Source organism: Silurus aristotelis (genome assembly GCF_946808225.1).
Source record: "Silurus aristotelis genome assembly, chromosome: 22".
In the NCBI taxonomy this organism is placed as follows: domain Eukaryota; kingdom Metazoa; phylum Chordata; class Actinopteri; order Siluriformes; family Siluridae; genus Silurus; species Silurus aristotelis.
In genome coordinates this window covers 18,681,030-18,702,712 of record NC_139595.1, presented here as the reverse complement: position 1 = coordinate 18,702,712, position 21,683 = coordinate 18,681,030, and the positions used below count along the sequence as shown (strand labels likewise).

General features: G+C 37.6%; 1 protein-coding gene across 4 annotated transcripts; it reads left to right on the top strand.

Annotated features, from left to right (window-relative positions):
• The first annotated feature begins 144 nt into the window (after positions 1 to 144).
• On the top strand, positions 145 to 21,126 carry lyn (LYN proto-oncogene, Src family tyrosine kinase). 4 transcript variants are annotated; one of them, XM_083525826.1, is made up of 13 exons: positions 145 to 596; positions 10,340 to 10,434; positions 11,043 to 11,097; positions 11,185 to 11,290; positions 11,580 to 11,678; positions 11,983 to 12,086; positions 12,749 to 12,898; positions 13,009 to 13,161; positions 15,626 to 15,808; positions 16,301 to 16,377; positions 17,949 to 18,102; positions 18,290 to 18,421; positions 19,382 to 21,126. In XM_083525826.1, exons 2-13 carry the CDS (start codon positions 10,345 to 10,347, stop codon positions 19,582 to 19,584), a joined length of 1,506 nt encoding a protein of 501 aa, XP_083381952.1. In that variant the 5' UTR covers positions 145 to 596; positions 10,340 to 10,344; the 3' UTR covers positions 19,585 to 21,126. The 4 variants fall into 4 exon arrangements, with proteins under 4 accessions (XP_083381952.1, XP_083381953.1, XP_083381950.1 ...); XM_083525827.1 differs by having other exon boundaries at positions 10,337 to 10,434; XM_083525824.1 differs by having other exon boundaries at positions 146 to 596; positions 10,340 to 10,482.
• Positions 21,127 to 21,683: the final 557 nt, after the last annotated feature.

The following is a 21,683-nucleotide window of genomic DNA, read 5'->3' as shown; positions in this document are numbered from 1 at the left end:
ATAAATAATGTATTAATTAATAAAGGCTTGATTGGGTGGTTGGTTTGCTGGTTGGTAATTTTTGTATTAGTGTGTTGGTTGTTAGATTGGTGATTTATTGGTTGGTTATTTTGTTGATTAGTTTATTGATTGGTTAATTGGTTAATTAATTAATTGATTGATTGATTGATTGATTAAACTCTATATATCCACAGTGCCCAAGAATAACAGATTGATGTAATGACTAATCCTGATGACGGACCCGGATGTATTAGTGTTTGTTTTCTAACAGTTTTTATTCCTATTGTATTATTAGGATAATTATTCCATTAAAAAAACAAAGAAAGCGCAGAGTTTGGTGTAAGATGATCCCTGGTCAAACACAGTTGTAATCTTTGTAAACACGTGTGTTTTGAGTTTCAGCTCTCGGTCTTTGCTCTTTTATGCAAATATTAAAAAAACCCGATGAATTTACCCGGAAGTTGCAGTGTAACAGAAAACAAGCTCTCGCGCTGCAGTTCCTCTTTATCGCTCCGGTGCGGCTGAATGAGGCGCAGCTCCCGAAGCCCTGATCCGCATTTCACTGCGCTGGAACCCGCGATCTGCACACCTCACAGGTACGAGCTCCACCACCACCACCACCTCTACCTTCATTATCTCCTTATACACTCAGAGATTCATCCTACTTTTCTTATTTCTTCTTCCAGAACTTCTGTTTTTCGTTTGAGCTCAAAGGGCGCGACGCGTTCTGGCGCAAAGTTTTGCGCATTTTCCACTTTTACGCAGAAACTCAGTAAATGACTCATTTATTCAGCGTGAAAAGCGAAAAAGTTGCAATGCGTTCAGTAGAAAGTCAGTTTTATTAAGGGCTCAGACAAAAGTTTGCAGCTTCTTCTTTCGCCTGATGTCCATAAAAAGGACCTGAGAGGGTTTTTTTTTATTATTGTTCAACAGTGTCTGTGTGTGTGTGTGTCTGTGTGTGTGTGTCTGTGTGTGTGTGTGTGTGTCTGTGTGTGTGTGTCTGTGTGTGTGTGTCTGTGTCTGTGTGTCTGTGTCTGTGTGTGTGTCTGTGTGTGTGTCTGTGTGTGTGTGTGAGAAATTGTTCCATAATGTTTCTCTGCTTCATCTCTGGGATAAAAGTAGACACAGTTTCCTCATTTAGAAGAAGTGCAACAGTGTATCATTATATTTATTATTGTTTATTATAAAGTTTAGATTTCTTTCAACTTTTATTAATTGGTCAGTGTGATTTATTAGGTCTCATGTCAGAATAGTGTTTTTTTTGTACCCTTTGTATTTCCGTAAAGATAATTGCAGGTTTATATCATAAATATTATGCAAATCCGCGTCAATACAGTGACTACTATCCAGTTTTGCTTACATTTATTATTTATTATTGATGTTATTTTCATTCCATATTATGTTTATTTGTTTGTTTCGATCGATTTGCACTCATTCAATGCAAGCGAGCGGCGAAACACAGTAATATTTATAATAAAATATAATTAGATAAAGAATAGTACGAGTTTTATAATCAATTTAATCTAAACTACATTTAAATATTGTAGAGTCTCAGGTTCTGCTTTATAGACCCCACATTCATGACCACAATCATCTTTTAAATGTGATTAAATTAGAACATGGGCTTTTCTTTTTTTACTTTAAAGCTCAGAACTTTTTCAGACAGCTTTATTATCAAGATATAAAAAAATAACCATCCTGTGGCAGAAGGTCTGTCCAAACACCAAGAGGAGTTCCGAATGAACGTCAGCTATGACTTTTGTTATTCTGAAGAACATCATGAGTGCATCAATGATGTTTGGTAGACACCCATATCCAAAACCGCTTACATTTTTCATTTATACATTTGAGCAGTTGAGCAGGTTCGGGGCCTTGCTCAGGGGCCCAGCAGTGGCATCATAGGTCAGATTTTTGGATGATTAATGAAGTTATTGCCTGCTGGAAGTTTCTGAATGACAAAACATCAACATGTGTGGGTTTTCCATTTTTACAACTCACTTGCTATTAGAGAAAACCCAGAGTAAAACTGATATCTTTTCTCGAATAGGTGTTCATGTGTGTAGCTGGGATTTGTAACTGGTTCTGTGTAGGTGAAGTTTGTACGCATTGAACAATACTATTAAAAGTCCATTCCTTATAAGTCTCACAGATGATGTATAAAGATTTTCAGAATTGTTCTGAATTTATTTCAAATTCATTACATTGAAAAAAGCTGCCGTTCTACTGCACTGTTTATTCACTTTTCTCTGATTGTGTGGATTTATAACACCAGAGTCTCAGTGTTGTAAATGAATGCTTTATAAATCTTTAAGCATTGCTGATTGAGTAATAAACCACTCGCTGTTGTGCCGTTATAGAGAAATAATTGTGCTGGATTTCCTGGAATTTGCACATCGAGCTTTAGTTTTAGCACATTTTTATTGCACCGTTTTGCCGCTCCAGCTCGCCGTTTCCTCCCCACCCTGTGTGATTAACACACGGAAGCACAAATGCCTCTGTCCTGACGATCTTCATCCCTGACACTGGAGACTCCTTGCTTTGTGTAAATACTAATTCAACTTTTTTTTCTCGCTGAGCCGATCATGTGACTAACGGAGTTGACGGAGGTCAGCATTAGGAATGGGATTAATATCTCCAGCGTTACAGTAGTGCAACCTTCCTGCGTCTTGCATCATAATTCCAGAGAGGAGGAGTAAAGGTTAGAAGAGTCCACTCGTAGAAACAGCGTTGCTCAAGGGCTTCAGGGATGATGAATAATGCTAGTTTTACAAAATAGTTTCCACTTTTGCCTAGAATTGTTTCGGGGTTTCTTCCAGACGGACAAAATTCGAAATGAAGATCGGAACGTTTCTTTCTTACCTGCTTTGAATACTGTACTGATCGGTGTGGTTGGAATGTTCAGAGCAGGAAGTCGCCCTGGTGTTTTAGTTTAGTCTAGAATAGACAGAGGGTTTCACTTCCATGAGCTTTCATTTTGTTGTTCCCTTTCTGCATCCCCTAAACTGTTATATATCTTATGTTTTTTTTTTTTTTATTACCAGTTGCATTAAAACATTCATGAATCTCGAGTTTAATACGATTTTTTTGAGGAAGTAAAATGACCTAATGAGCACTTTCATGATTTTATTAGAACAAGCAGTTTCTCTTTCTTTAAAGAAAAGGTCTGTACAGGTTCATCAACATGAAGCAAAAAAACAGTAGTTTAGATTAGGACATCATTTTCAGATGGTTCTGTCCTTTTTGTCTATAAAAATCCGAGTTTAAAGTTCCATCATGTACTAACAGAGCAGCCGAACTAATCTGACCCTAAAGATCAGACCACTCAGATGTTCAGCAGTTCCACACGTGAGAGCTGAAACTTCCATTAAACCAGTTTCTTCACGAGATTCCTCAAAATGGTTCCTTGTGTTTGTTTTTTTGTTTTTTTTTTTATCAACGGAAGTATTTTTAGGTCGGAAAATGTATTTATTATTTTGAATCTTCTACTTTAGGGAACTCTTAGTTCTTGAGGCGGTTGATTTCGGGTTCTTAGCTTCCCAAAGGTAAGAACGCTTACGTCTCTACACTTTGGATGTTTGTGATTGTTAATTGTTGGGACACGTACACCAAAACCAATCGTTTGAAAACTCTCGGCTTTTCTTCTCATCACGGTTGTAAAGAGTTCCGGCTGTTCTTTTTTTTCCCGACTCGTCATTATCACTATTTTATCACTACAGTTGCAAATGACCCAATTAAGATGTAGTTAAGTACGATACTCCGAACAAAACACACTTAAGTAAAACTAAAATGACTACGCAGTTACAGTAACGCGAGTAAATGCGATTTGTTACGTTCCACCTGTGCGTTACAGTGACATTACAAAGCCTAAAGGTGTGCGGTACATTGTAGCTCCATCAGCAAATCAAGCTGCAGAACCATGAGGTCAGTCCTAATGTGGATGAGATAAATGTGTTCGTTGAAAACTGACTGACTTTGTGATGGACTCTACACAGTTTGTGGCCAACACTGCGAACAAGGCTGAAGTATGAGCAACCTCTGTATTTACTGTGGCTCATGTGCAGGCTGCCTCGCTCTGATCACCCCTTCCTGTAAAAAACCACACTGAAAATGGTCAGAGGAAGAAGTATGCAGCTTCGGTGGCCTGCTACACGGTCATGCGAACTGATCTGGCTGTGCGGCTCGCTACATGCTTCCGGACGACTTTTCTAAAAATACAGTGTCAGTTTTCTACTGTCCAGCTGATAGGAGCTCTAACCTGCAGGATTATTTACCCTTAAATACACAGCAGTTGTACATTCCTCAGGTGTCTATAACATTAACCTAACAACAGAGTCATGATGGTGTTAAACACACACTTTGATCAATAACACTAATGAAATTTAATTTAGGACGAGACTCGTATGTTAATACGCTTTCGTTTTTTTTTTTGTTTTTTTTGTCTTCACGTCAAATCAAATCGTATTTTATTTGTCACACACACTCATACAGAGTGGAACACGTAGTGAAATGCTTTTTACGACTGTAAGAATATAAAGAAATAAAACAAATAATAATACAAAGTGTAGTAAAAGTTTAAATTGTAACTATAGAGTATAAAAATATATGGATAATAAACAACGATATATAATAATATAGAATTAGACAAAAAGAGACGGGTGTTGATATGAGATAAAAAAAAAAAAAAAAAACATAACACACTCAGAGACGTGATTGTTTCAAGGTGCTGCATTGAAGGTTCCCCAGACCACAGTGGCCTCCAGGACTCTCCAAGAGTTCTTACGAGCAGCACAGAGCATTGGAGGAGAAGGGCATGGGTAAGAAAGGTGACCCTGAAGCTCAAGGTCACATTAATTGAGCTCCAGAGACTAAACTTAGAGGAGGTGAGCCATCAGTGTAACCATCTACTGGCCTGGAGCTTTATGAAAACCCTTTCTCAGTACAAATCCATCAACCAATTCATGTGTTGTGGTGATGTGTTGAGGTTCACACAGGAACTGTCAATGCAGGGTCTCTGGTTTGATACAACCAAGAGACATGGCTTGTTTTTCTGAACTGATTCGCATTTCAGCTGTTGGACCTGACCCAGTTGGACCTGACCCAGTTGGACCTGACCCTGTTAGACCTGACTGTTAGACCTGACCTTGGCCTTACTCTGTTAGACCTGATTATGTTAGACCTGACCCTGTCCTGACCCTGTTAGACCTGACCTTGGCCTGATTATGTTAGACCTGACCCTGTTAGACCTGACCCTGTTAGACCTGACCCTGTCCTGACCCGACTCTGTTAGACCTGACCCAGTTAGACCTGACCCTGTTAGACCTGACCTTGGCCTGACTCTGTTAGACCTGACTCTGTTAGACCTGACTCTGTTAGACCTGACTCTGTTAGACCTGACTCTGTTAGACCTGACTCTGTTAGACCTGACTCTGTTAGACCTGACCTTGGCCTGATTATGTTAGACCTGACTCTGTTAGACCTGACCCAGTTAGACCTGACCCAGTTTTCACTTTTATAATTTAATAATATGGATGAGTTAAGAGTGGAGGAAACAACGTCACTGGTTGCTAAGCGACATACGATTTGAATATAAATACCTGTAAACGACTGTAAACGATGAAGGGACGTGCCGTTAGGAGCCAAATCGACCTGTACCATAAAACTGCCCCAACCTGAAACCATTAAAAACAAAGTCAACCATTTAAAAAACAGCTGAGAAAAAAAGGTTTCACACCATCAGCCACAATGTTACAGGAAATAGTTCAGACCGGTGACATTATTTTTTTAAGACGAACACTGAGGTTTCTCTAACAGTCCTTTCCAATAGAAATAATAATCAGATGTTGAAGTTTGATTGTTGTTAAAGTCACAAAATATAAATGAAAAAGGATTTTTTTGTTTTTCTTCAAGTTAATTTGTTTGCAGCATACAAACGTATTACATGAGACATGACACACACACACACACACACACACACACACACACACACACACACACGAAGCAAAAAGTAAACTATTTAATTAAAAAATTTTATTTATTTAATTTAATCGATTTATTTTGTGCCAATTTAAACGATTACTTAATTTAATCAATATAAAATTGCTATTTTATTACATTAATAAATTTGATTTATTCTTTACATTTTTTATATATTTTATTTAAACCAAGAAGACATATTCATATATAAAATTCATTCAAAAATGTAAATTGTTGATGTTCACAAATGTTAAAAATAATCGACTGCTTTAATAATAAAAAAAAAAAAAACGACAAGCGGTTTAATGTTTTGCATTTCTTCCCCCCAACTGTGTCGAAATCTTACTGAACCATGAATTAAAATCTGTGAATTTTGTGCAGCGCTACAGCACAAACACATAATACAAACACAAAACACCGCTCAGGAATTTATTTAACGGTTTTTACGTTGAAAACTTTCCAGCGAAGACTTTACGACTCATGAAAACGTAGAAACGAAGAAACCATGATGGAGAAGTCTATGGAGCAGAAACGTGACGGAGAAACGTGACACAACGAGTGCTGGGAGAGAAAAAAGTGTGAGGGATTATAGACGTGATGGTCAGGGGCTGATGGGAATTGATGGGAATTCCAGGGCCATATTCCGATCCAGATAAGGAGTCAATGTGTGCTGAGAAAATATACGTCTCTTCCAGGCATCTGATTTTATTGCTGTTGAATTTCTCTGCTTGACTTCTAACACAATTCTACTGAATTGTATTTTATTATAAGAAACTCGTTTTATAGAAATGAGAACATGAAAACTGTGTGATTTTGTTTGTAATCGTTCCTTAGCACGTGTGTGATGTGATACAGGTTTTGTTTGGGGTTATTTAATACTTGTTATTGTGTAGATTTGTGTTACATTGACTAGCAGACCATTTTGCACATTTTAATTGGGGTCTTGCTGAAAACTTCCATCTGTTTGATGTGTGTTTGTTCGCTATAAGAAAGTGGCTCAACCTCACCCAGCTGTGACATGACGCAGATCCTTTGTAAAGGAAGTGGTCGTGTTCAGAAAGGTTGCTCTGACGAGTGAGTGCGCTAGCCACAGCTAGCTAGTTTTATTGAGTGATACAGACATCTCAAAGAAAACTCTACAAAACCCTACAATATGTCGCTTTGGTGAAAAATGTTGTTGATGTTATTGAATAAATCGAAAGAATGACGTCTGGTTGCTTTGTAGCATCAGCATACACACGTGGATTGCAGTAGACAGAGCGGCTAGTTTTCGTCTGGTGTGTGTTTAAGCACAGCTGGTCATGATGACTTTTTCATGCGAGTGCGAAACTAAGGGAATAAAGTTTCACTTCAGTGCGCTTTTGTCTCGCTTCTATTTAAATTCTCACATATTGTCATATATTTTGAGCAGGAAAATTGATGAACTCTTATTTTGTCACTGGTAACACTGATAAGTGAAATAACAACAACAACAAATAATAATAATAATAAGAACCCCTGCAGTCCATGACTTAAGTCTAATGTGAGTTAGCAGCAAAAAATAAATCTCCTGTTATAATGTCATTTACAGAGGTGTCAAAAAACCACACATCCTTCACTCAGTAGAAGTGCAGATGCTGATGTTTTAAAGACTCTGGTAAAATTTAAAGTTCTGACTGCACTTTTTCACCCAAGTTAAAGTAAAGAAGTTTGAGCTCTGAGATGTTCTTCAGTAAAAAGTCACCATTATTAATTCCTGTTTTAGTGTCACGCTGTAACTGAACCTCACGTCATATTAATACAAAAGAATTTCAAATGTTCTCTAATGAATGTGACTGAAGATCCACCATATAGAACACAAGCAGAGAAAAGATGATGATGATCAGGAACGTCTCTGTTCTCAGTCATGTTCTCATCACTGACTCCCTCTGTCTCATCCACGTTAACCCCAGACTTCTTACTGCCTCCTTGCCTGCTCACTGTGAGCTTCATAAACTAGTCTTCGTCGAAAGTGCAGATATTTGTGTAAAAAATGCAATTGTGTAAAAAAAAGTTGTCAGAAAAATGAATAGTGAAATGAAATACTGATACCAGAAAAATCTACTTAAGTGCAGTAACCTTCTCTCAGGTCGTTCACGGTAATGAGAGAAATCACGAATTCAGAGTTTAGACAGTAAGCGTACGCAGTTTGAGCTCTCGAGTTTGTTCTCTGAACATCAATCGATCAGTGCAGTAGTTTTTTTTTCACCCAAGAGAAAACTAAAGAGTTGTTTCCTGTCTAGACAATCTTTTTTGACATGTGATTTTCAAGGCGTGTGCAAATGAACTTGTTTTTTTTTCACACCATTTTGTCAGCGAGTGAAAATCAAGACAGCTGCAAACGACTGTCTGTCACCAGTCGAGTCACTGCGATTTCCTCGAGAACTTTACCCCATCTCTCGATCGCATCTGCGTCAAACCCCTTCTGCACGATTGACTGGCAGATAACTGCAGGGCTACAGGTGTTCCTTGAGAAGTGGTCGATGAGCGTAGAAGTGAAGGGAGTTGAAGTTGAAGCTTTCTTCCAGTACAATCATGAGGTTTGACCAGGTAGTGTAAGTCAGTCAATCATCTACACATCATAATTTGTAGTTTGACCATCTCCTGTTCTGAGAAGCTTAAAGGAAGAAATCTGAGTTGAACTGCATTTGAGATCCTTGAGAGTAATTTTTTCCCCCCTGAAAGGAGGAAGTGTTTTTAAATTACTGATTAACACCACATACTCATTATTGTATGTTTAGACGTGGTATAGGCGTCACCTGACCTGCTTTCTCCTGGTTCGTATTCGTTACTGATTAAGCTCCTATTAATTGATAAACAGAGTAGGGGATTTCTAAGGTTTTTTGAAAGAAGATTTCCTGAAAGTGCATTCCAGCGTGTTGGTATTTTTTTGTTATATGGACATTAGGACTGGACTACAGCGCTAACTATCACTCACTCGCTAACTATCACTCGCTAACTATCACTTATAATCTTATACTCCAGTACTCATGTTAGTTCTCACTCTCCAGTGTTTTGTATTGTTGAAAAATTTATGATCAAACTCTTGATGTCACCCAAATGAGGATGGTTTCCCTTTTGAGTCTGGTTCCTCTCAAGGTTTCTTCCTCATAACATTTAAGGGAGTTTTTCCTTCACCACAGTCGCCACGGCTGCTCATCAGGGATAAATACAAACCGTTCACCTTCACTGTTGATTTCTGTAAAGCTGCTTTGAGACAATGTCTGTTGTGAAAAGCGCTATGGAAATAAACTTGACTTGACTTGACTTGACTCACGTGTACTGCTTTTCCCTGCATTGGCTTTTTGTTTGTTTGTTTATTTATTTATTAACGCAATATTAACGCAATTAATGCAACCAATTATTCACGACACGCAAGCGTCATCGAATGAGTATTTCTGCGCAGACATTATCAGCCGAACCTGTTGCGTGTGTGCGTGTGTGTGTGTGTGTGTTTGTGTGTGTGTCATCTGTAAATACAGTGTGTGTGTGTGCGGTGTAAACACAGCGACAGAGCAGTGTATCTATTTATCACATTTATTAATGAAAAGAGAGAACAGCATTTAGAGGAAGTGTGAAGTGATTTTATATCATTGATCGATGAATGATATTTCTGTCTGATAATATAAGTCAAGACGTCTGGAGTTTTGTAGCCGAGAGTTTATAATTATAAGGAATTATAACAATATAAGGAAGAGTTCCTCCACCATGAATCACGTTTCCACACCGTCACCTTCAATATAGTCTCCTTGCACAGTAATAGGCGCTCCCCAGCGTTCTTCTGGAACGTGTCCTGGAAGTCTTCTTTTCGAAGCGTATCAAGGAAGGCGAGTAGTGTGGGTGAGGAAGTGAGATCATGTGAATTGTCTCCGACCATCACCCTGTTGGCGAATGGTTTCGTCATTGTTGGGGGTCGAGCTCGAAACACCTCAAACGACTCGTCGCCGTACGTCAAACAAACCTCACCAGTCATATCTGTTTATTAAACAGCAGTTCAAAGATGTTACCGTTTATCTTTAGTATGAATTTTATTACGGGTAGACGGGGCGTCGGTTTACCTCAGGACACACACACACACACACACATGCTAATTTTATGTGTCCTTGGTCAGTTTTTTGTTAAAGCTGTGTACAGTATATACAAATCATCTATGCGACTTGTAGAAAATGCTGAACTGGTATCTAAAGGCTTCATGTTACTCTTCACTACAAAACCTAAGAAGTAAACTAATGTATAAACTGGCAGATCATAGTATCATGTAAATATTGTGTTTGTCTCCAGTGTCACTTCAAGGTGTGTGTCCTGACTGCTCTCTCTCTCTCTCTCTCTCTTGTGGTTTTCCTGACAGAAATCATGGGTTGTAAAAAATCCAAGCTGGACAATGAGCAGAGTGGAGGTGCGTTTGGTGTGAAGAAGCGCGAGCCTGTGCAGCCTGAAAAAACGGTATATGTGAGGGATCCAACCTCCTCCTCCTCTAAACCCCGCACTACAGTAAGCAGTGAGTCAGGACGGGGAAAGTCTCCTCACTATGACTGACACTTCTAATCAGTCTTATGAATGTCACAGGAATGAGTGTGAAAATATTGTTAGCGATAATATCAATGAGATCCGAGCGTATATTTCTCTGTAGGGGAGCCTTCAGTCTTTCAGGAACTTCACACTTGGTCATCCTGACAGAAAAATCCCATACTGTAGCTTTTTTTATGTGATCATATCGTTTTTGTGCAAAAGCTGTTTGCATGCTACAATAAACGTGATGTGAAAACCTGTAAACATTACCTTAAAAATATCAATTCACCAACGAAATACAGCACAAAAAGCATCAATACATGTCAAAAGACTTGATAACCATCACAGAGCTCTTAGCGCTAAGCTAGCATTAGCTATTATCAGCTAATGTGGGCTAGTACCGGCTATCAAGCATGCTAGACTAGATTTAGTGAAATAAATTGCTGTTCGACTCAAGTCGAAAAACATAACTCTCGTTTTTCTTCCCCCAAAGCTCCGTCATTTCGCACTCACTCTTTCATTTTTGCTTTTTCCGATTGCAGAATAGTTCTCCTCCATCAGGACTCCTACCTGGACAGAGATTCCAGCAGATGGAAGGTTTGACATGCAAGTTATTGATTAATATTTTTTACCTTCTCTCTATATACAGAATATAAACTAAACCGGTTTTCTTTTCTCCCAAAGAGCAACAGGATTCCGGCAAAATCGTCGTCGCTCTGTACCCGTACGAAGCCATCCATCCGGACGATCTGGGATTTAAAAAAGGGGAACACATGAAGGTTCTTGAAGAGTAAGCATACAGCGAGGCCTCCTGAGGTTTTATTAAGTAAAACGTCTTCTGAAATGTCTAACTGTACCAGAGTTTACACTGAACATCATGATTTATAGCACATTACTAGTGAATTCTTGACTCTGATTGGGCAGAAGGTCTTGATTGACTTTTTCATGTTTATCATTTTTCTGGTAAGAACTCGGTCAAGATTTTCTGCAAGAAGAAGTTTATTTAACACGGATAGGAGGCGTCTCCAGCGTCAGCACTTTTTTTAACAATGATTTTTATTGTTTCTGTTGTTGTGCAGACATGACGAATGGTGGAAAGCCAAATCTCTAAACACGAGGAAAGAAGGTTTCATCCCGTCCAATTACGTCGCCCAGGCAAACACCATGGAGACGGAGGAGTGAGTGCTGTAATACGTTTACTTTCATCCTGAGGGTGTATAAAAATCGCCCATTTCATCAGGCACATGGGCGTCTATTACATAAAGCACTCGTAGCTTAGCATTGTAGGTATATGCAAATAACACATGCACATCCCGTGCCTGACAAAAAGGGCTACGGTTTGGTTGTTATTTAGTTCCATGTAAAACCCACCAGCTGAGGTTTTCCTTTAACAGAAAAGCTTTGAACGTAGATTGTGTTTTCAAGCAAAGATTAGCTTTTCTTTTCAAATCCATCTCTTTTACATAAAACTCTGCTTTTCAGATGGTTTTTCAAAGAAATCACCAGAAAGGATGCAGAAAGACAACTTCTAGCCCCCGCTAACAAACCTGGTTCCTACCTCATACGAGAGAGCGAGACGTCCAAAGGTGAATGGAGTTTTGCTAAACTGTCTTGAGCTGTTTATACGCAACATGGATGAATAGATCACTTTTTTATAATGTATTAAAAGTATAAAGCCCAAAGTATTTTAAATATTGACAAGCTAGCTCCCGGAGCTAAGCTTGGTGATATAGCAGGGTAGAAACAAGCAGGCAGGTGGTTTTTATGTCAATGTGGAGTGATACTAAGGTCTAATGTTTAAGAAAATGAGCTGAAATGGTCAAATATCTACATTTATCTCAAAAATTTTACATTTACACTTTGCACATATGTATTTTTATATGAGCTCTAAGTATAAGGTTGATCATTATCGAGCCTTAGTATTTAGCTATCTAGTACCAAACAATGTAAAGATCTGGTTCTAGATGAAAAAGAGACAAAACTATCAGTAACATTAACATTTTTCTCAGATATGTTGGAAATTTGCTGATAAAATTCTCCAAATTGTTAAAAATCACACTGTTGATCAAAAATAACACTTAGCATAAAGTGTACTGAAAAAGCATAACATTTGTGTGCTAATATTTCCTTAACCACAGTAACCACAAACTGGCTTTAGCCTAGCATAACCTGCTGAATTTAATTTACATTGTTTTAGTAGATGATGAAGAAACAGACAACACTTTCTGACATTCCTTTTTTTCTGCAGGAAGTTACTCGCTGTCCATCCGAGACGTGGGTCCTCAGGGTACAGACATTGTAAAACATTACAAAATCCGGAGTCTGGACAACGGTGGCTACTATATATCCCCCAAAATCACCTTCCCGGATATTGTGAAAATGATTCATCATTACCACAGTAGGTATCGAGCCAACGAACCGGTTTTGATGTATAAAAAAGCAGACTCGACTTGACCCGACGTTACACTTTACTTTTTTTTAATTGTCTTGATGTGCTTTTTGACACAGAGCAATCAGATGGACTGTGTCGTAAACTCGAGAAGCCGTGTGAGAAGCCGAAAGCACAGAAACCATGGGATAAGGATGCATGGGAGATCTCGAAAGAGTCCATCAAGATGGTGAAGAAGCTCGGAGCTGGGCAGTTCGGAGAGGTGTGGATGGGTGAGTTGAGGATTTTCACTTCAAAAATTCAATTCGATTGATGATTAGATCTGGTGCGAGTTAATCCAGCAATCTGAAAGAAATACTCTTTGTTTGGAGACTGGTATTAGCTTGAGCACCTGCCTCCGGTGGCACTTATCAGTCCGATCGAAGAGGGAAGCTGCAGTGTGGTTAGCGCTGGATTTGCATTTGCGTTTATTTTTCCATTATTATTCGCTCAGCTTCTACCCTCTTGGCAGGAACAATGTATTGCAGGAAGCGGTCGACTTTGCAAATATACAAATGCAACTCAAGGCCTCAAGATGTTTCCTCATGACATGTGCTACCGGTACAGCGCCAAATCTAAAACCTGCAGGTGGCTGAATCAATAGATCTGCTTCCTGAAATCGTCTCCTCATGGTGCATGGGCCCCTGTTCATTTGCCCTCAAATAAGTCTATGTAGCGAAGACATTAGCAGCTCTGTATATTAATCTCTTATGTAAACAGTGTTATTTTTACTGCTATGCTAGCTGAACAGGCTAATCACCTATCTTAGTTCTCAGATGTATTCAGTTGACTGGATAATACTTTAATTGTAATTAAACTCTTGGTCCTGATAACAAAGGGAACCTGAACAGCATGTGGGTGGAGCTGGAGATAATGCTAATCAATCATAGTCATCACAGAATCACTGTAGTATAGTGAATATTGTTATAGTTGATTCTTTTCTGATTTATTTCTACTTATTAACCCACAGTAACATTTTGTCTTGTTGCTTGATATTGCTGTTCGGTCAAAAGTCTCCTAAAATCCAACAAATAGAGTATTAGCACTCTTCTCTTCATTTAGGTTGGCTGCTGTGTTTCATGCTAAAGCTACAAATCAATGCTAATTTCTACCCAGAATAAATATATATACAAAAAGTTTGGACACACCTTCTCATTCGAAGAGTTTTCTTTATTTTTATGACTATGAAAATTGTAGATTCACACTGAAGGCATCAAAACTATGAATTAACACATGTGGAATTATATATGGAATTATATACAAAACAAAAAAGTGTGAAACAACTGAAAAATGTCATATTCTAGGTTCTTCAAAGTAGCCACCTTTTGCTTTGATTACTGCTTTGCACACTCTTGGCGTTCTCTTGATGAGCTTCAAGAGGTAGTCACCTGAAATGGTCTTCCAACAGTCTTGAAGGAGTTCCCCGAGAGATGCTTGCCACTTGTTGGCCCTTTTGTCTTCACTCTGCGGCCCAGCTCACCCCTAAACCATCTCGATTGGGTTCAGGTCCGGTGACTGTGGAGGCCAGGTCATCTGGCGCAGCACCCCATCACTCTCCTTCTTGGTCAAATAGCCCTTGATGCCTTCAGTGTGACTCTACAATTTACATAGTCATGAAAATAAAGAAAACTCTTTGAATGAGAAGGTGTGTCCAAACTTTTGGTCTGTACTGTATATATATTAATATCAGCCTTTTTTTTATTCCTTGATTTATAATCTAACCTAACCTTTGACTTTCACTTCTTAATACAGTAATCCCCCGTTTATCACGTTCTGTGGTTATGTTCCAAAACCGCCCGCGATAAACGAAAAACCGAGATAAACGGACGCCACCACAAAAAATGCTATTTTATGTATACAGTACTGTACTGTATTAACTTTTAACTTCGTTTGATTATGAATAATTATATTTTTATGAATACATTTTATGTTTTTAACATAAAACTCTATAAAAACAATCCCCTATAATTTTTTTGGTCTGTGAGAGGCCGGAAAAATCAGAGAAACTAATTAGTTATGTGGCAAATGCAATTCCGCGATAAACCGGAGCGCCAGATTCGTAAAGCGGATTTCTGTAGTTAGGAATTCAATTCTGCCACAATGTTCCGAGAAAATGCAAACGTATCTAGATAGCTATCTAATTTAGTCCTAGCATAATGTGGAGTCATTTTACAAATTCATGTATTTAACTGTAATAAAATAACTATTCCGCTTTTCAAGAATATAAATTCTTGTAATTATGGTGGTAATATGACTTTAGTGACTGAACAGTGGTCTATTAGATTAACTCGAATCGTATGCTAGCTGGAGACTACAGTTTTTCAGAAGTATAGGAACAGAAACATGGTGGAGGGGGTCGTGTTGACCAGAACATTTTGAGCGATGACAACACTCATAAAACATACTATATCTCTCTACATTAACCTGCCAGGATTGAGAAATAAGGGAGTGTATGGGTGTATGGGTGTATGGGTGTATGGGTGTATGGGTGTATGGGTGTATGGGTGTATGTGTCTGTCTACTTACATGATGAACTCAAATCAAGACTAATAAGTAAACTCACTGAAAGAGAAAAGCTCATTTATGCACTCAGTTGTGATTGGTGGGAATTCCCCAGCCTCTTTTTCGTCTAAAACCAAACGAAATAGTGACCCTGAGCGGAGAAAGTGACCTTTGGGAACCCTCATGTTTTCACAGCGTATTACAACAACAGCACGAAGGTGGCGGTGAAGACGCTGAAGCCTGGCACCATGTCAGTCGAGGCTTTTCTGGAGGAAGCGAACTTGATGAAGACGCTTCAGCACGACCGGCTCGTCCGTCTGTACGCCGTCGTCACCAAAATCGAACCCATCTACATCATCACCGAGTTCATGGCTAATGGTAGTTTTAAATAAACACACACACACACACATCACATTTAATCAGATATAAAATAATGTCCAAAATCCTGAATAATGTTCAGATTTGAATTGGTCAAAGAAGTACAGAATACTTTTAATAAATACGCATATTAATGACGGTCTTGTTTTAATTAAAATAATAATGAGGAGACGTTGTGGCTTGGTGATGCTGGGATTTAAACCTTCCAATAAGGAGTCTGACATCCACTTCCACCTGATGAGTTTACTGAGTTTTCTTCTTTTGTTTACCTTAAGAATGAGGGGAAAAAAGAGTCTGGATGAAGGAATGAGTGTTTATAATGTAAACGAGGGCAGAATATGACATTCCAAATGACTGGTATAAGAGAAATAAATCAGCTGTAGGTGGTAGAAATGCCACGTTTCCATTGTTAATAAAAAAAAATTTAATAAAATTGTAATAATAATATGATGTTAAAAATCTGTGTAATAGTTTTTGTGCTTCTCTTTCCAGGCAGTTTGTTGGATTTCCTGAAAAGCAGCTCCGGCTCCAGTTTACAGCTTCCCAAACTGATCGATTTCTCCGCCCAGGTAAAAAAAAATACATAAAAATGCTTTCTGGAACATATATATTTTTGATCTTCTTCCTCTTTCACCATGCCATGTCGTAACACCGAGCAGCTTGGGCGTGTTTGCGTGCAGTATCTGGAAACGCTGATGTCACTCTTTCCATTAAAAAAAGAGGAAGCAGAACTTTGGTGTGAAGTCTGTCAGTCGCAAATGACCAGAGAAAGTGTTTGCTGAAAAAAAAAAAAGAATCGAGCAGTTCAAGCACTCGGCTTTCTGAAGACCGGGTTTTAATTTGTTAATTGAAGAACTTGAAGAATCGTTTGTTATGAGTCCGTAGAACGGACGGATTTTTAATAAGAAGGAAAGGAAACGAAAGCAGGAACGATCCTTTGAGTTCAATTTCACTTTCGGATTTCTCTAAAAACTGCTCAAGATTGCTTTTTGTGAAACCGAGCTTTCGACATGCACATCCCGTTTCTGAGCGGGAACGTGGACACGCTGAAGGAGAAGAGAAACTTTTTTTTCTGTCTCTGTCCAGACAAGACCGCATTAACTCAGCTCAAATAATGCAGTGCGGTTAGATTTTCAGAGTATAGAAACTCAACATGCTTCAACATGCCGAGATCAGCGCTTTCCACAGGACATCTATTCACATATTCAAAGAGGAACAATCTATTAGTAGAGTCCATTCCAGTCTCAAGTCTTTATGCTTCTCAAACAGTGGCGAACAGTTTTGGGCTTTGAACTTACAACCTTCTGATGTGTAGCACAATTTTTTTTTTTATCCATTTATAGGTACATTTACCTGCAACATGACTGAAAAAGTTCCTAATTAACCTAACTGGGATAATTAATTACATAATACACGCATTACATAATCAATACACTCTATTTTAAAAATCCGCCATGTAAGATACCATCTTAGAGGAGAGAAGAAACCTCATTCTTGAGTTATGTTCAGAAATTTGACACTTTATTTCAGTGTTGAACAGTAATGAAGTGAATGTAATTCGTTATTGTACTTAAGTGTTTTTTTTGTGTCTGTACTTTACTGAAGTTTTTCCACTTGAGGAGATTTTTACTGAAACTTCACTACATTTCTAAAATTTGACTTTTTACTCAAATACATTTTGCGAAATCAGTCGTTTCTTTTTATTCATGAGGGAAAAAAAACGTAACTGGTGAAACACGCAGCGAGTCACCAATCAGGGTCGAGCGCACGCTCTGTTTTACACGTGTTCTGATCGGCGCTTGGTGCATCTACTGATCACCAACATACAGTTCAGCATCAGTTCAACATCAAGCAGAACATTTAGAGAGGAATAAATGATGAAGAAACTCAGATCAGTGTGCTGAGAGTCACATTCGAGTCTTTTTATATAAACTGAGGCGATTAAGTAAAGAATCTTGTGGTAAAAACGATAATAGGAACATTTATAGTTATAATAAATCAGTACTTTGGATACTTAAGTACATTTGAAGGCAAAAACGTTTGTTCTTTTACTCAAGTCAAAGTTTAAAGGGACACTTTGACTTTTACTGGAGTCACATTTATTTTATTTCCTGAGTTTTTATTATATGATTGTGTGCAGATTGCAGAAGGTATGGCCTACATCGAGAAGAAGAATTACATCCATCGAGACCTGAGAGCTGCCAATGTGCTGGTGTCTGAGAGCCTGCTGTGTAAAATCGCAGACTTCGGCTTGGCCAGAGTTATCGAGGACGACCAGTACACGGCCAGAGAAGGTGTGTGAGTGTGTGTGTGTGTGTGTGTGTAGGAAAGGTCAGAAGACACTTGTGTGTATGAAAGGTCTGCTCTGCAGAGTTTCAGAGGTCGTACTCAGCCTGAGGTTTTTTTTTTTTTTTTTTTTTTTTTTTTTTTTTTTTTTTTTTTTTTTTGAGTGTTTCATGTTTCGTAAAACGTGTCTTACAGGAGCAAAGTTCCCCATCAAGTGGACGGCCCCGGAGGCTATAAATTACGGCTCTTTCACCATTAAGTCTGACATGTGGTCCTTTGGCATTCTCATCTATGAAATTATCACCTACGGGAAAATCCCTTATCCAGGTATTGAATGAGTTTTTTGTTTGGGAATCACTGAATAAATATTGTGACCTGAGTATTGACAAAAGGGGAAGTTATGCTTGTGATGCAACATCGCCCTCTGCTGGACAAGAGCAGCATCTAACGAGTAAAAGTTACTTAGACTTTTTTAAAACCTGAAGCGATTTCATATCAGTCATGATGAGATTCAGCGATTCGCATCGGCATAAACGTTTAATTATGTGATGAAATTTAAAAAATTGCCATTCGTGTCGCGATGCATCATTTTAACATATTTGCATCAGTAAAAAAAACTATTTATTTATGAATAATTATTAGTAGATGCGCTAAAAATTCATTATTTAAAAAGTAACCAGTATTTGATATGTAGATGAATCGTATCGCATCAGTAGCTGCTTCATATGTATTGTTAATGGATCGTATCGTCGGCTACGCTTAGAGTTGCGAATTGCTTCGGCCTCAGTTATGGAGGTGTACATCCCTAATGGGTGTAGAATTCTCATGACCATGAAAACCATAATGTAAGATTCATATGAGAACTTTTTGAACATATGGCAATACCATTCTTGAATCTATAACAAAATTGTTATTAAAAAAAGTGAAAGATTTTCATCTTACTATTGAGTTTTTGCTTATTGCTCTGTTTTGCCCCCTAGTGGAAACCATAGGTATATTACATCAAATAAAAAAATTACTCCATTCAATGACATGGTATGATTTACCAAAAGAAGTCAGATGACCACTTTAGATGATTATATTTTGGAGGATGTTGCACTTCCTGGAAGCCCTGTAGAGTTGCTGTATAAGGCTGAATACGTGGCTGTATATATGTATAGTTTCCTGATTTTTACCCCAAATTTTTAATACAAAACGCATATATCAGGGGATAAACCAGAAAACCCAGATCACAAATTTGTTTGCAAATTGCTTCCCTTTCCACAACATTTTATATTCTCTCTTTAGGAATGAGCAACAGTGAAGTCATGGCGTCTGTGCAGCGTGGCTACCGCATGCCTCGGCCTGAAAACTGTCCCACTGAACTGTATGAAATCATGAACACCTGCTGGAAAAATAAACCCGAAGACCGACCCACCTTTGACTACATGCAGAGCGTGCTGGACGACTTCTACACAGCAACCGAGGGCCAGTACCAGCAGCAGCCATGAGCCACGTCTCTGCGCTTCCCGTGTGCGCCGACTGCACCCACATTATTTATACTGCTAGTAGCCATGCACTGGAAAGAAATCATGTATACATGTAAAATAGGGATCTTTTTATTGTTTTTGCGTCCACCAACTTGCTTACGTTTCAGCAAGATGAATATGCTTCTTCAAATTGAAGTTTTATGTGCTTGCCTGTAAAAATGGAGGATTGTTGTTTAAAGGATTATTTGTATTAATTATGAATAATTACACAAAGAAAACCAGCTTTTGTGATACTTTTGTGATACTATAATCCAGTGTTGCTTCATTAACCAGAATTTTGATTGCAAATTGTATTATGGACTTCATTACTATTCATTTTCAATCTATCTACTCATTACAGTGCATAACTGGTCATTGGGTATCAATAATAATGCTCATGATTAATGTGTGTGAAACTGTAGCTGCGAGTGACATCATTCGACTCCTAATGTTTTTACTTTACATTTTTCTTCTTTTTAGTAGTTATAGGCAATACCGCATTGAAATTTTATACAAATTATTTGCTTTTCAACATCTGAACATTTCTAAAATATACATATTTATATATTTGTCACTGTTAAAATAGAGCGGTCACAGCATCGACACATGTGACTTTCATCCCTTATGACATTTATGTATTACTCATCTATGTTAATTTATGTATTGGAAATATAAGAAAAACCCAAATCCCTAATGATCAGAATATTTTTATCCAGTTTAGATCCAAAAAAAAAGGAAATTTCTTCAAATGAGTCACAATGATGAAATTGACTCCCTGCAACAGGCTGGAATTCCCAACACTACCTGCTACACAATTCCATGTTCCAGTACGTGTGTATTTAACCTGATGACTGATCGATTTCCCTTCGCTTACCGTCTGATTTGGTAGATTAATTTATTCTCGAGTTATAAATGAAAAAAGAGAGATGGAGTCGAATAACTGTTCAGCTCAGCAGTAAAACTAAACCAGGATGTGATCTGATTTTACTTCATTTCAATATCAGTATCAATACAATAATAAATCACTTGTAAATGTTAAATTATAAATATTTATCATACATAACCTATACAGCAGTGGCCATGGTTCCACATCTCAGCTGAGCTTTCTGGGTTTTTATAAACGTTTAAATGTATTAGAACATTATTCGCTTTTAAAAACTCTACTTATTGTATTCATCTTCAAGGGAAAGTGTAAAGTGTGTAATATAAAGTACATGGTTTTAGATGCACTGAGGTTTAAGCCGAATCACAGGGACACATGGGTCCTGCAATAACAGTGAAAATATCAACTTTTGAAGGACGACAGATGATCAAGTTGTAATCCTGAGCTTATTGAAGTCACTGCAGGTGCTGTGTTGTTGTTGATGTTGTGATTCAATCTTCTTCTTTGCCAAGTTTAAATATTGTTTATAAGATTGTTTGCTGTACATACATTCACCTTGTATAATAATGACACCTTTGCCTGCTGTTTTAATATGAATGCAATGTGAATTTCAAACTTTTTAAAATAAACTTTAAAATGTGTATCCGAGTGCAGTAATAATATCTGATTTATTCGCTGATAAAAGAAACAAACACTGAAATTTAATAATAATAAAAATAGTTTTAAAAATTATTCACGCAGAATTTTTATTTCTAAATGCAAACAACATGTAATAAAAATTAATATTTATTATTTACAATAAATAATTATGAATACAAATACATGAATATTGCAAGCAAACACTAAATATATCATTTTTTAAATATTTTATGTGATCTAATTTGATTTCACGTGAACTGTTTTTAGCATTTTGTGTATGGAACGTGTTAAACAAATAAACTTAAAGAAAAAAAAGTATTCTTTATAGAATTTTCTAAAGTATTAAGTTTAATGATTAGCACAGCAGTTATATATACATATTTATCTGTTCATATTTATAGCTAGATACATATATACTAGACATACAAATAAAACAAAAAGAAATAAAATGATTTATAAAATGAAATAAATCAATAGCTGACTATTAAAAGTAGGAATTTATAATTACTTTATTAATTAAATAACTGCAAGATACAAATAAACAAATAATGTTATTTAG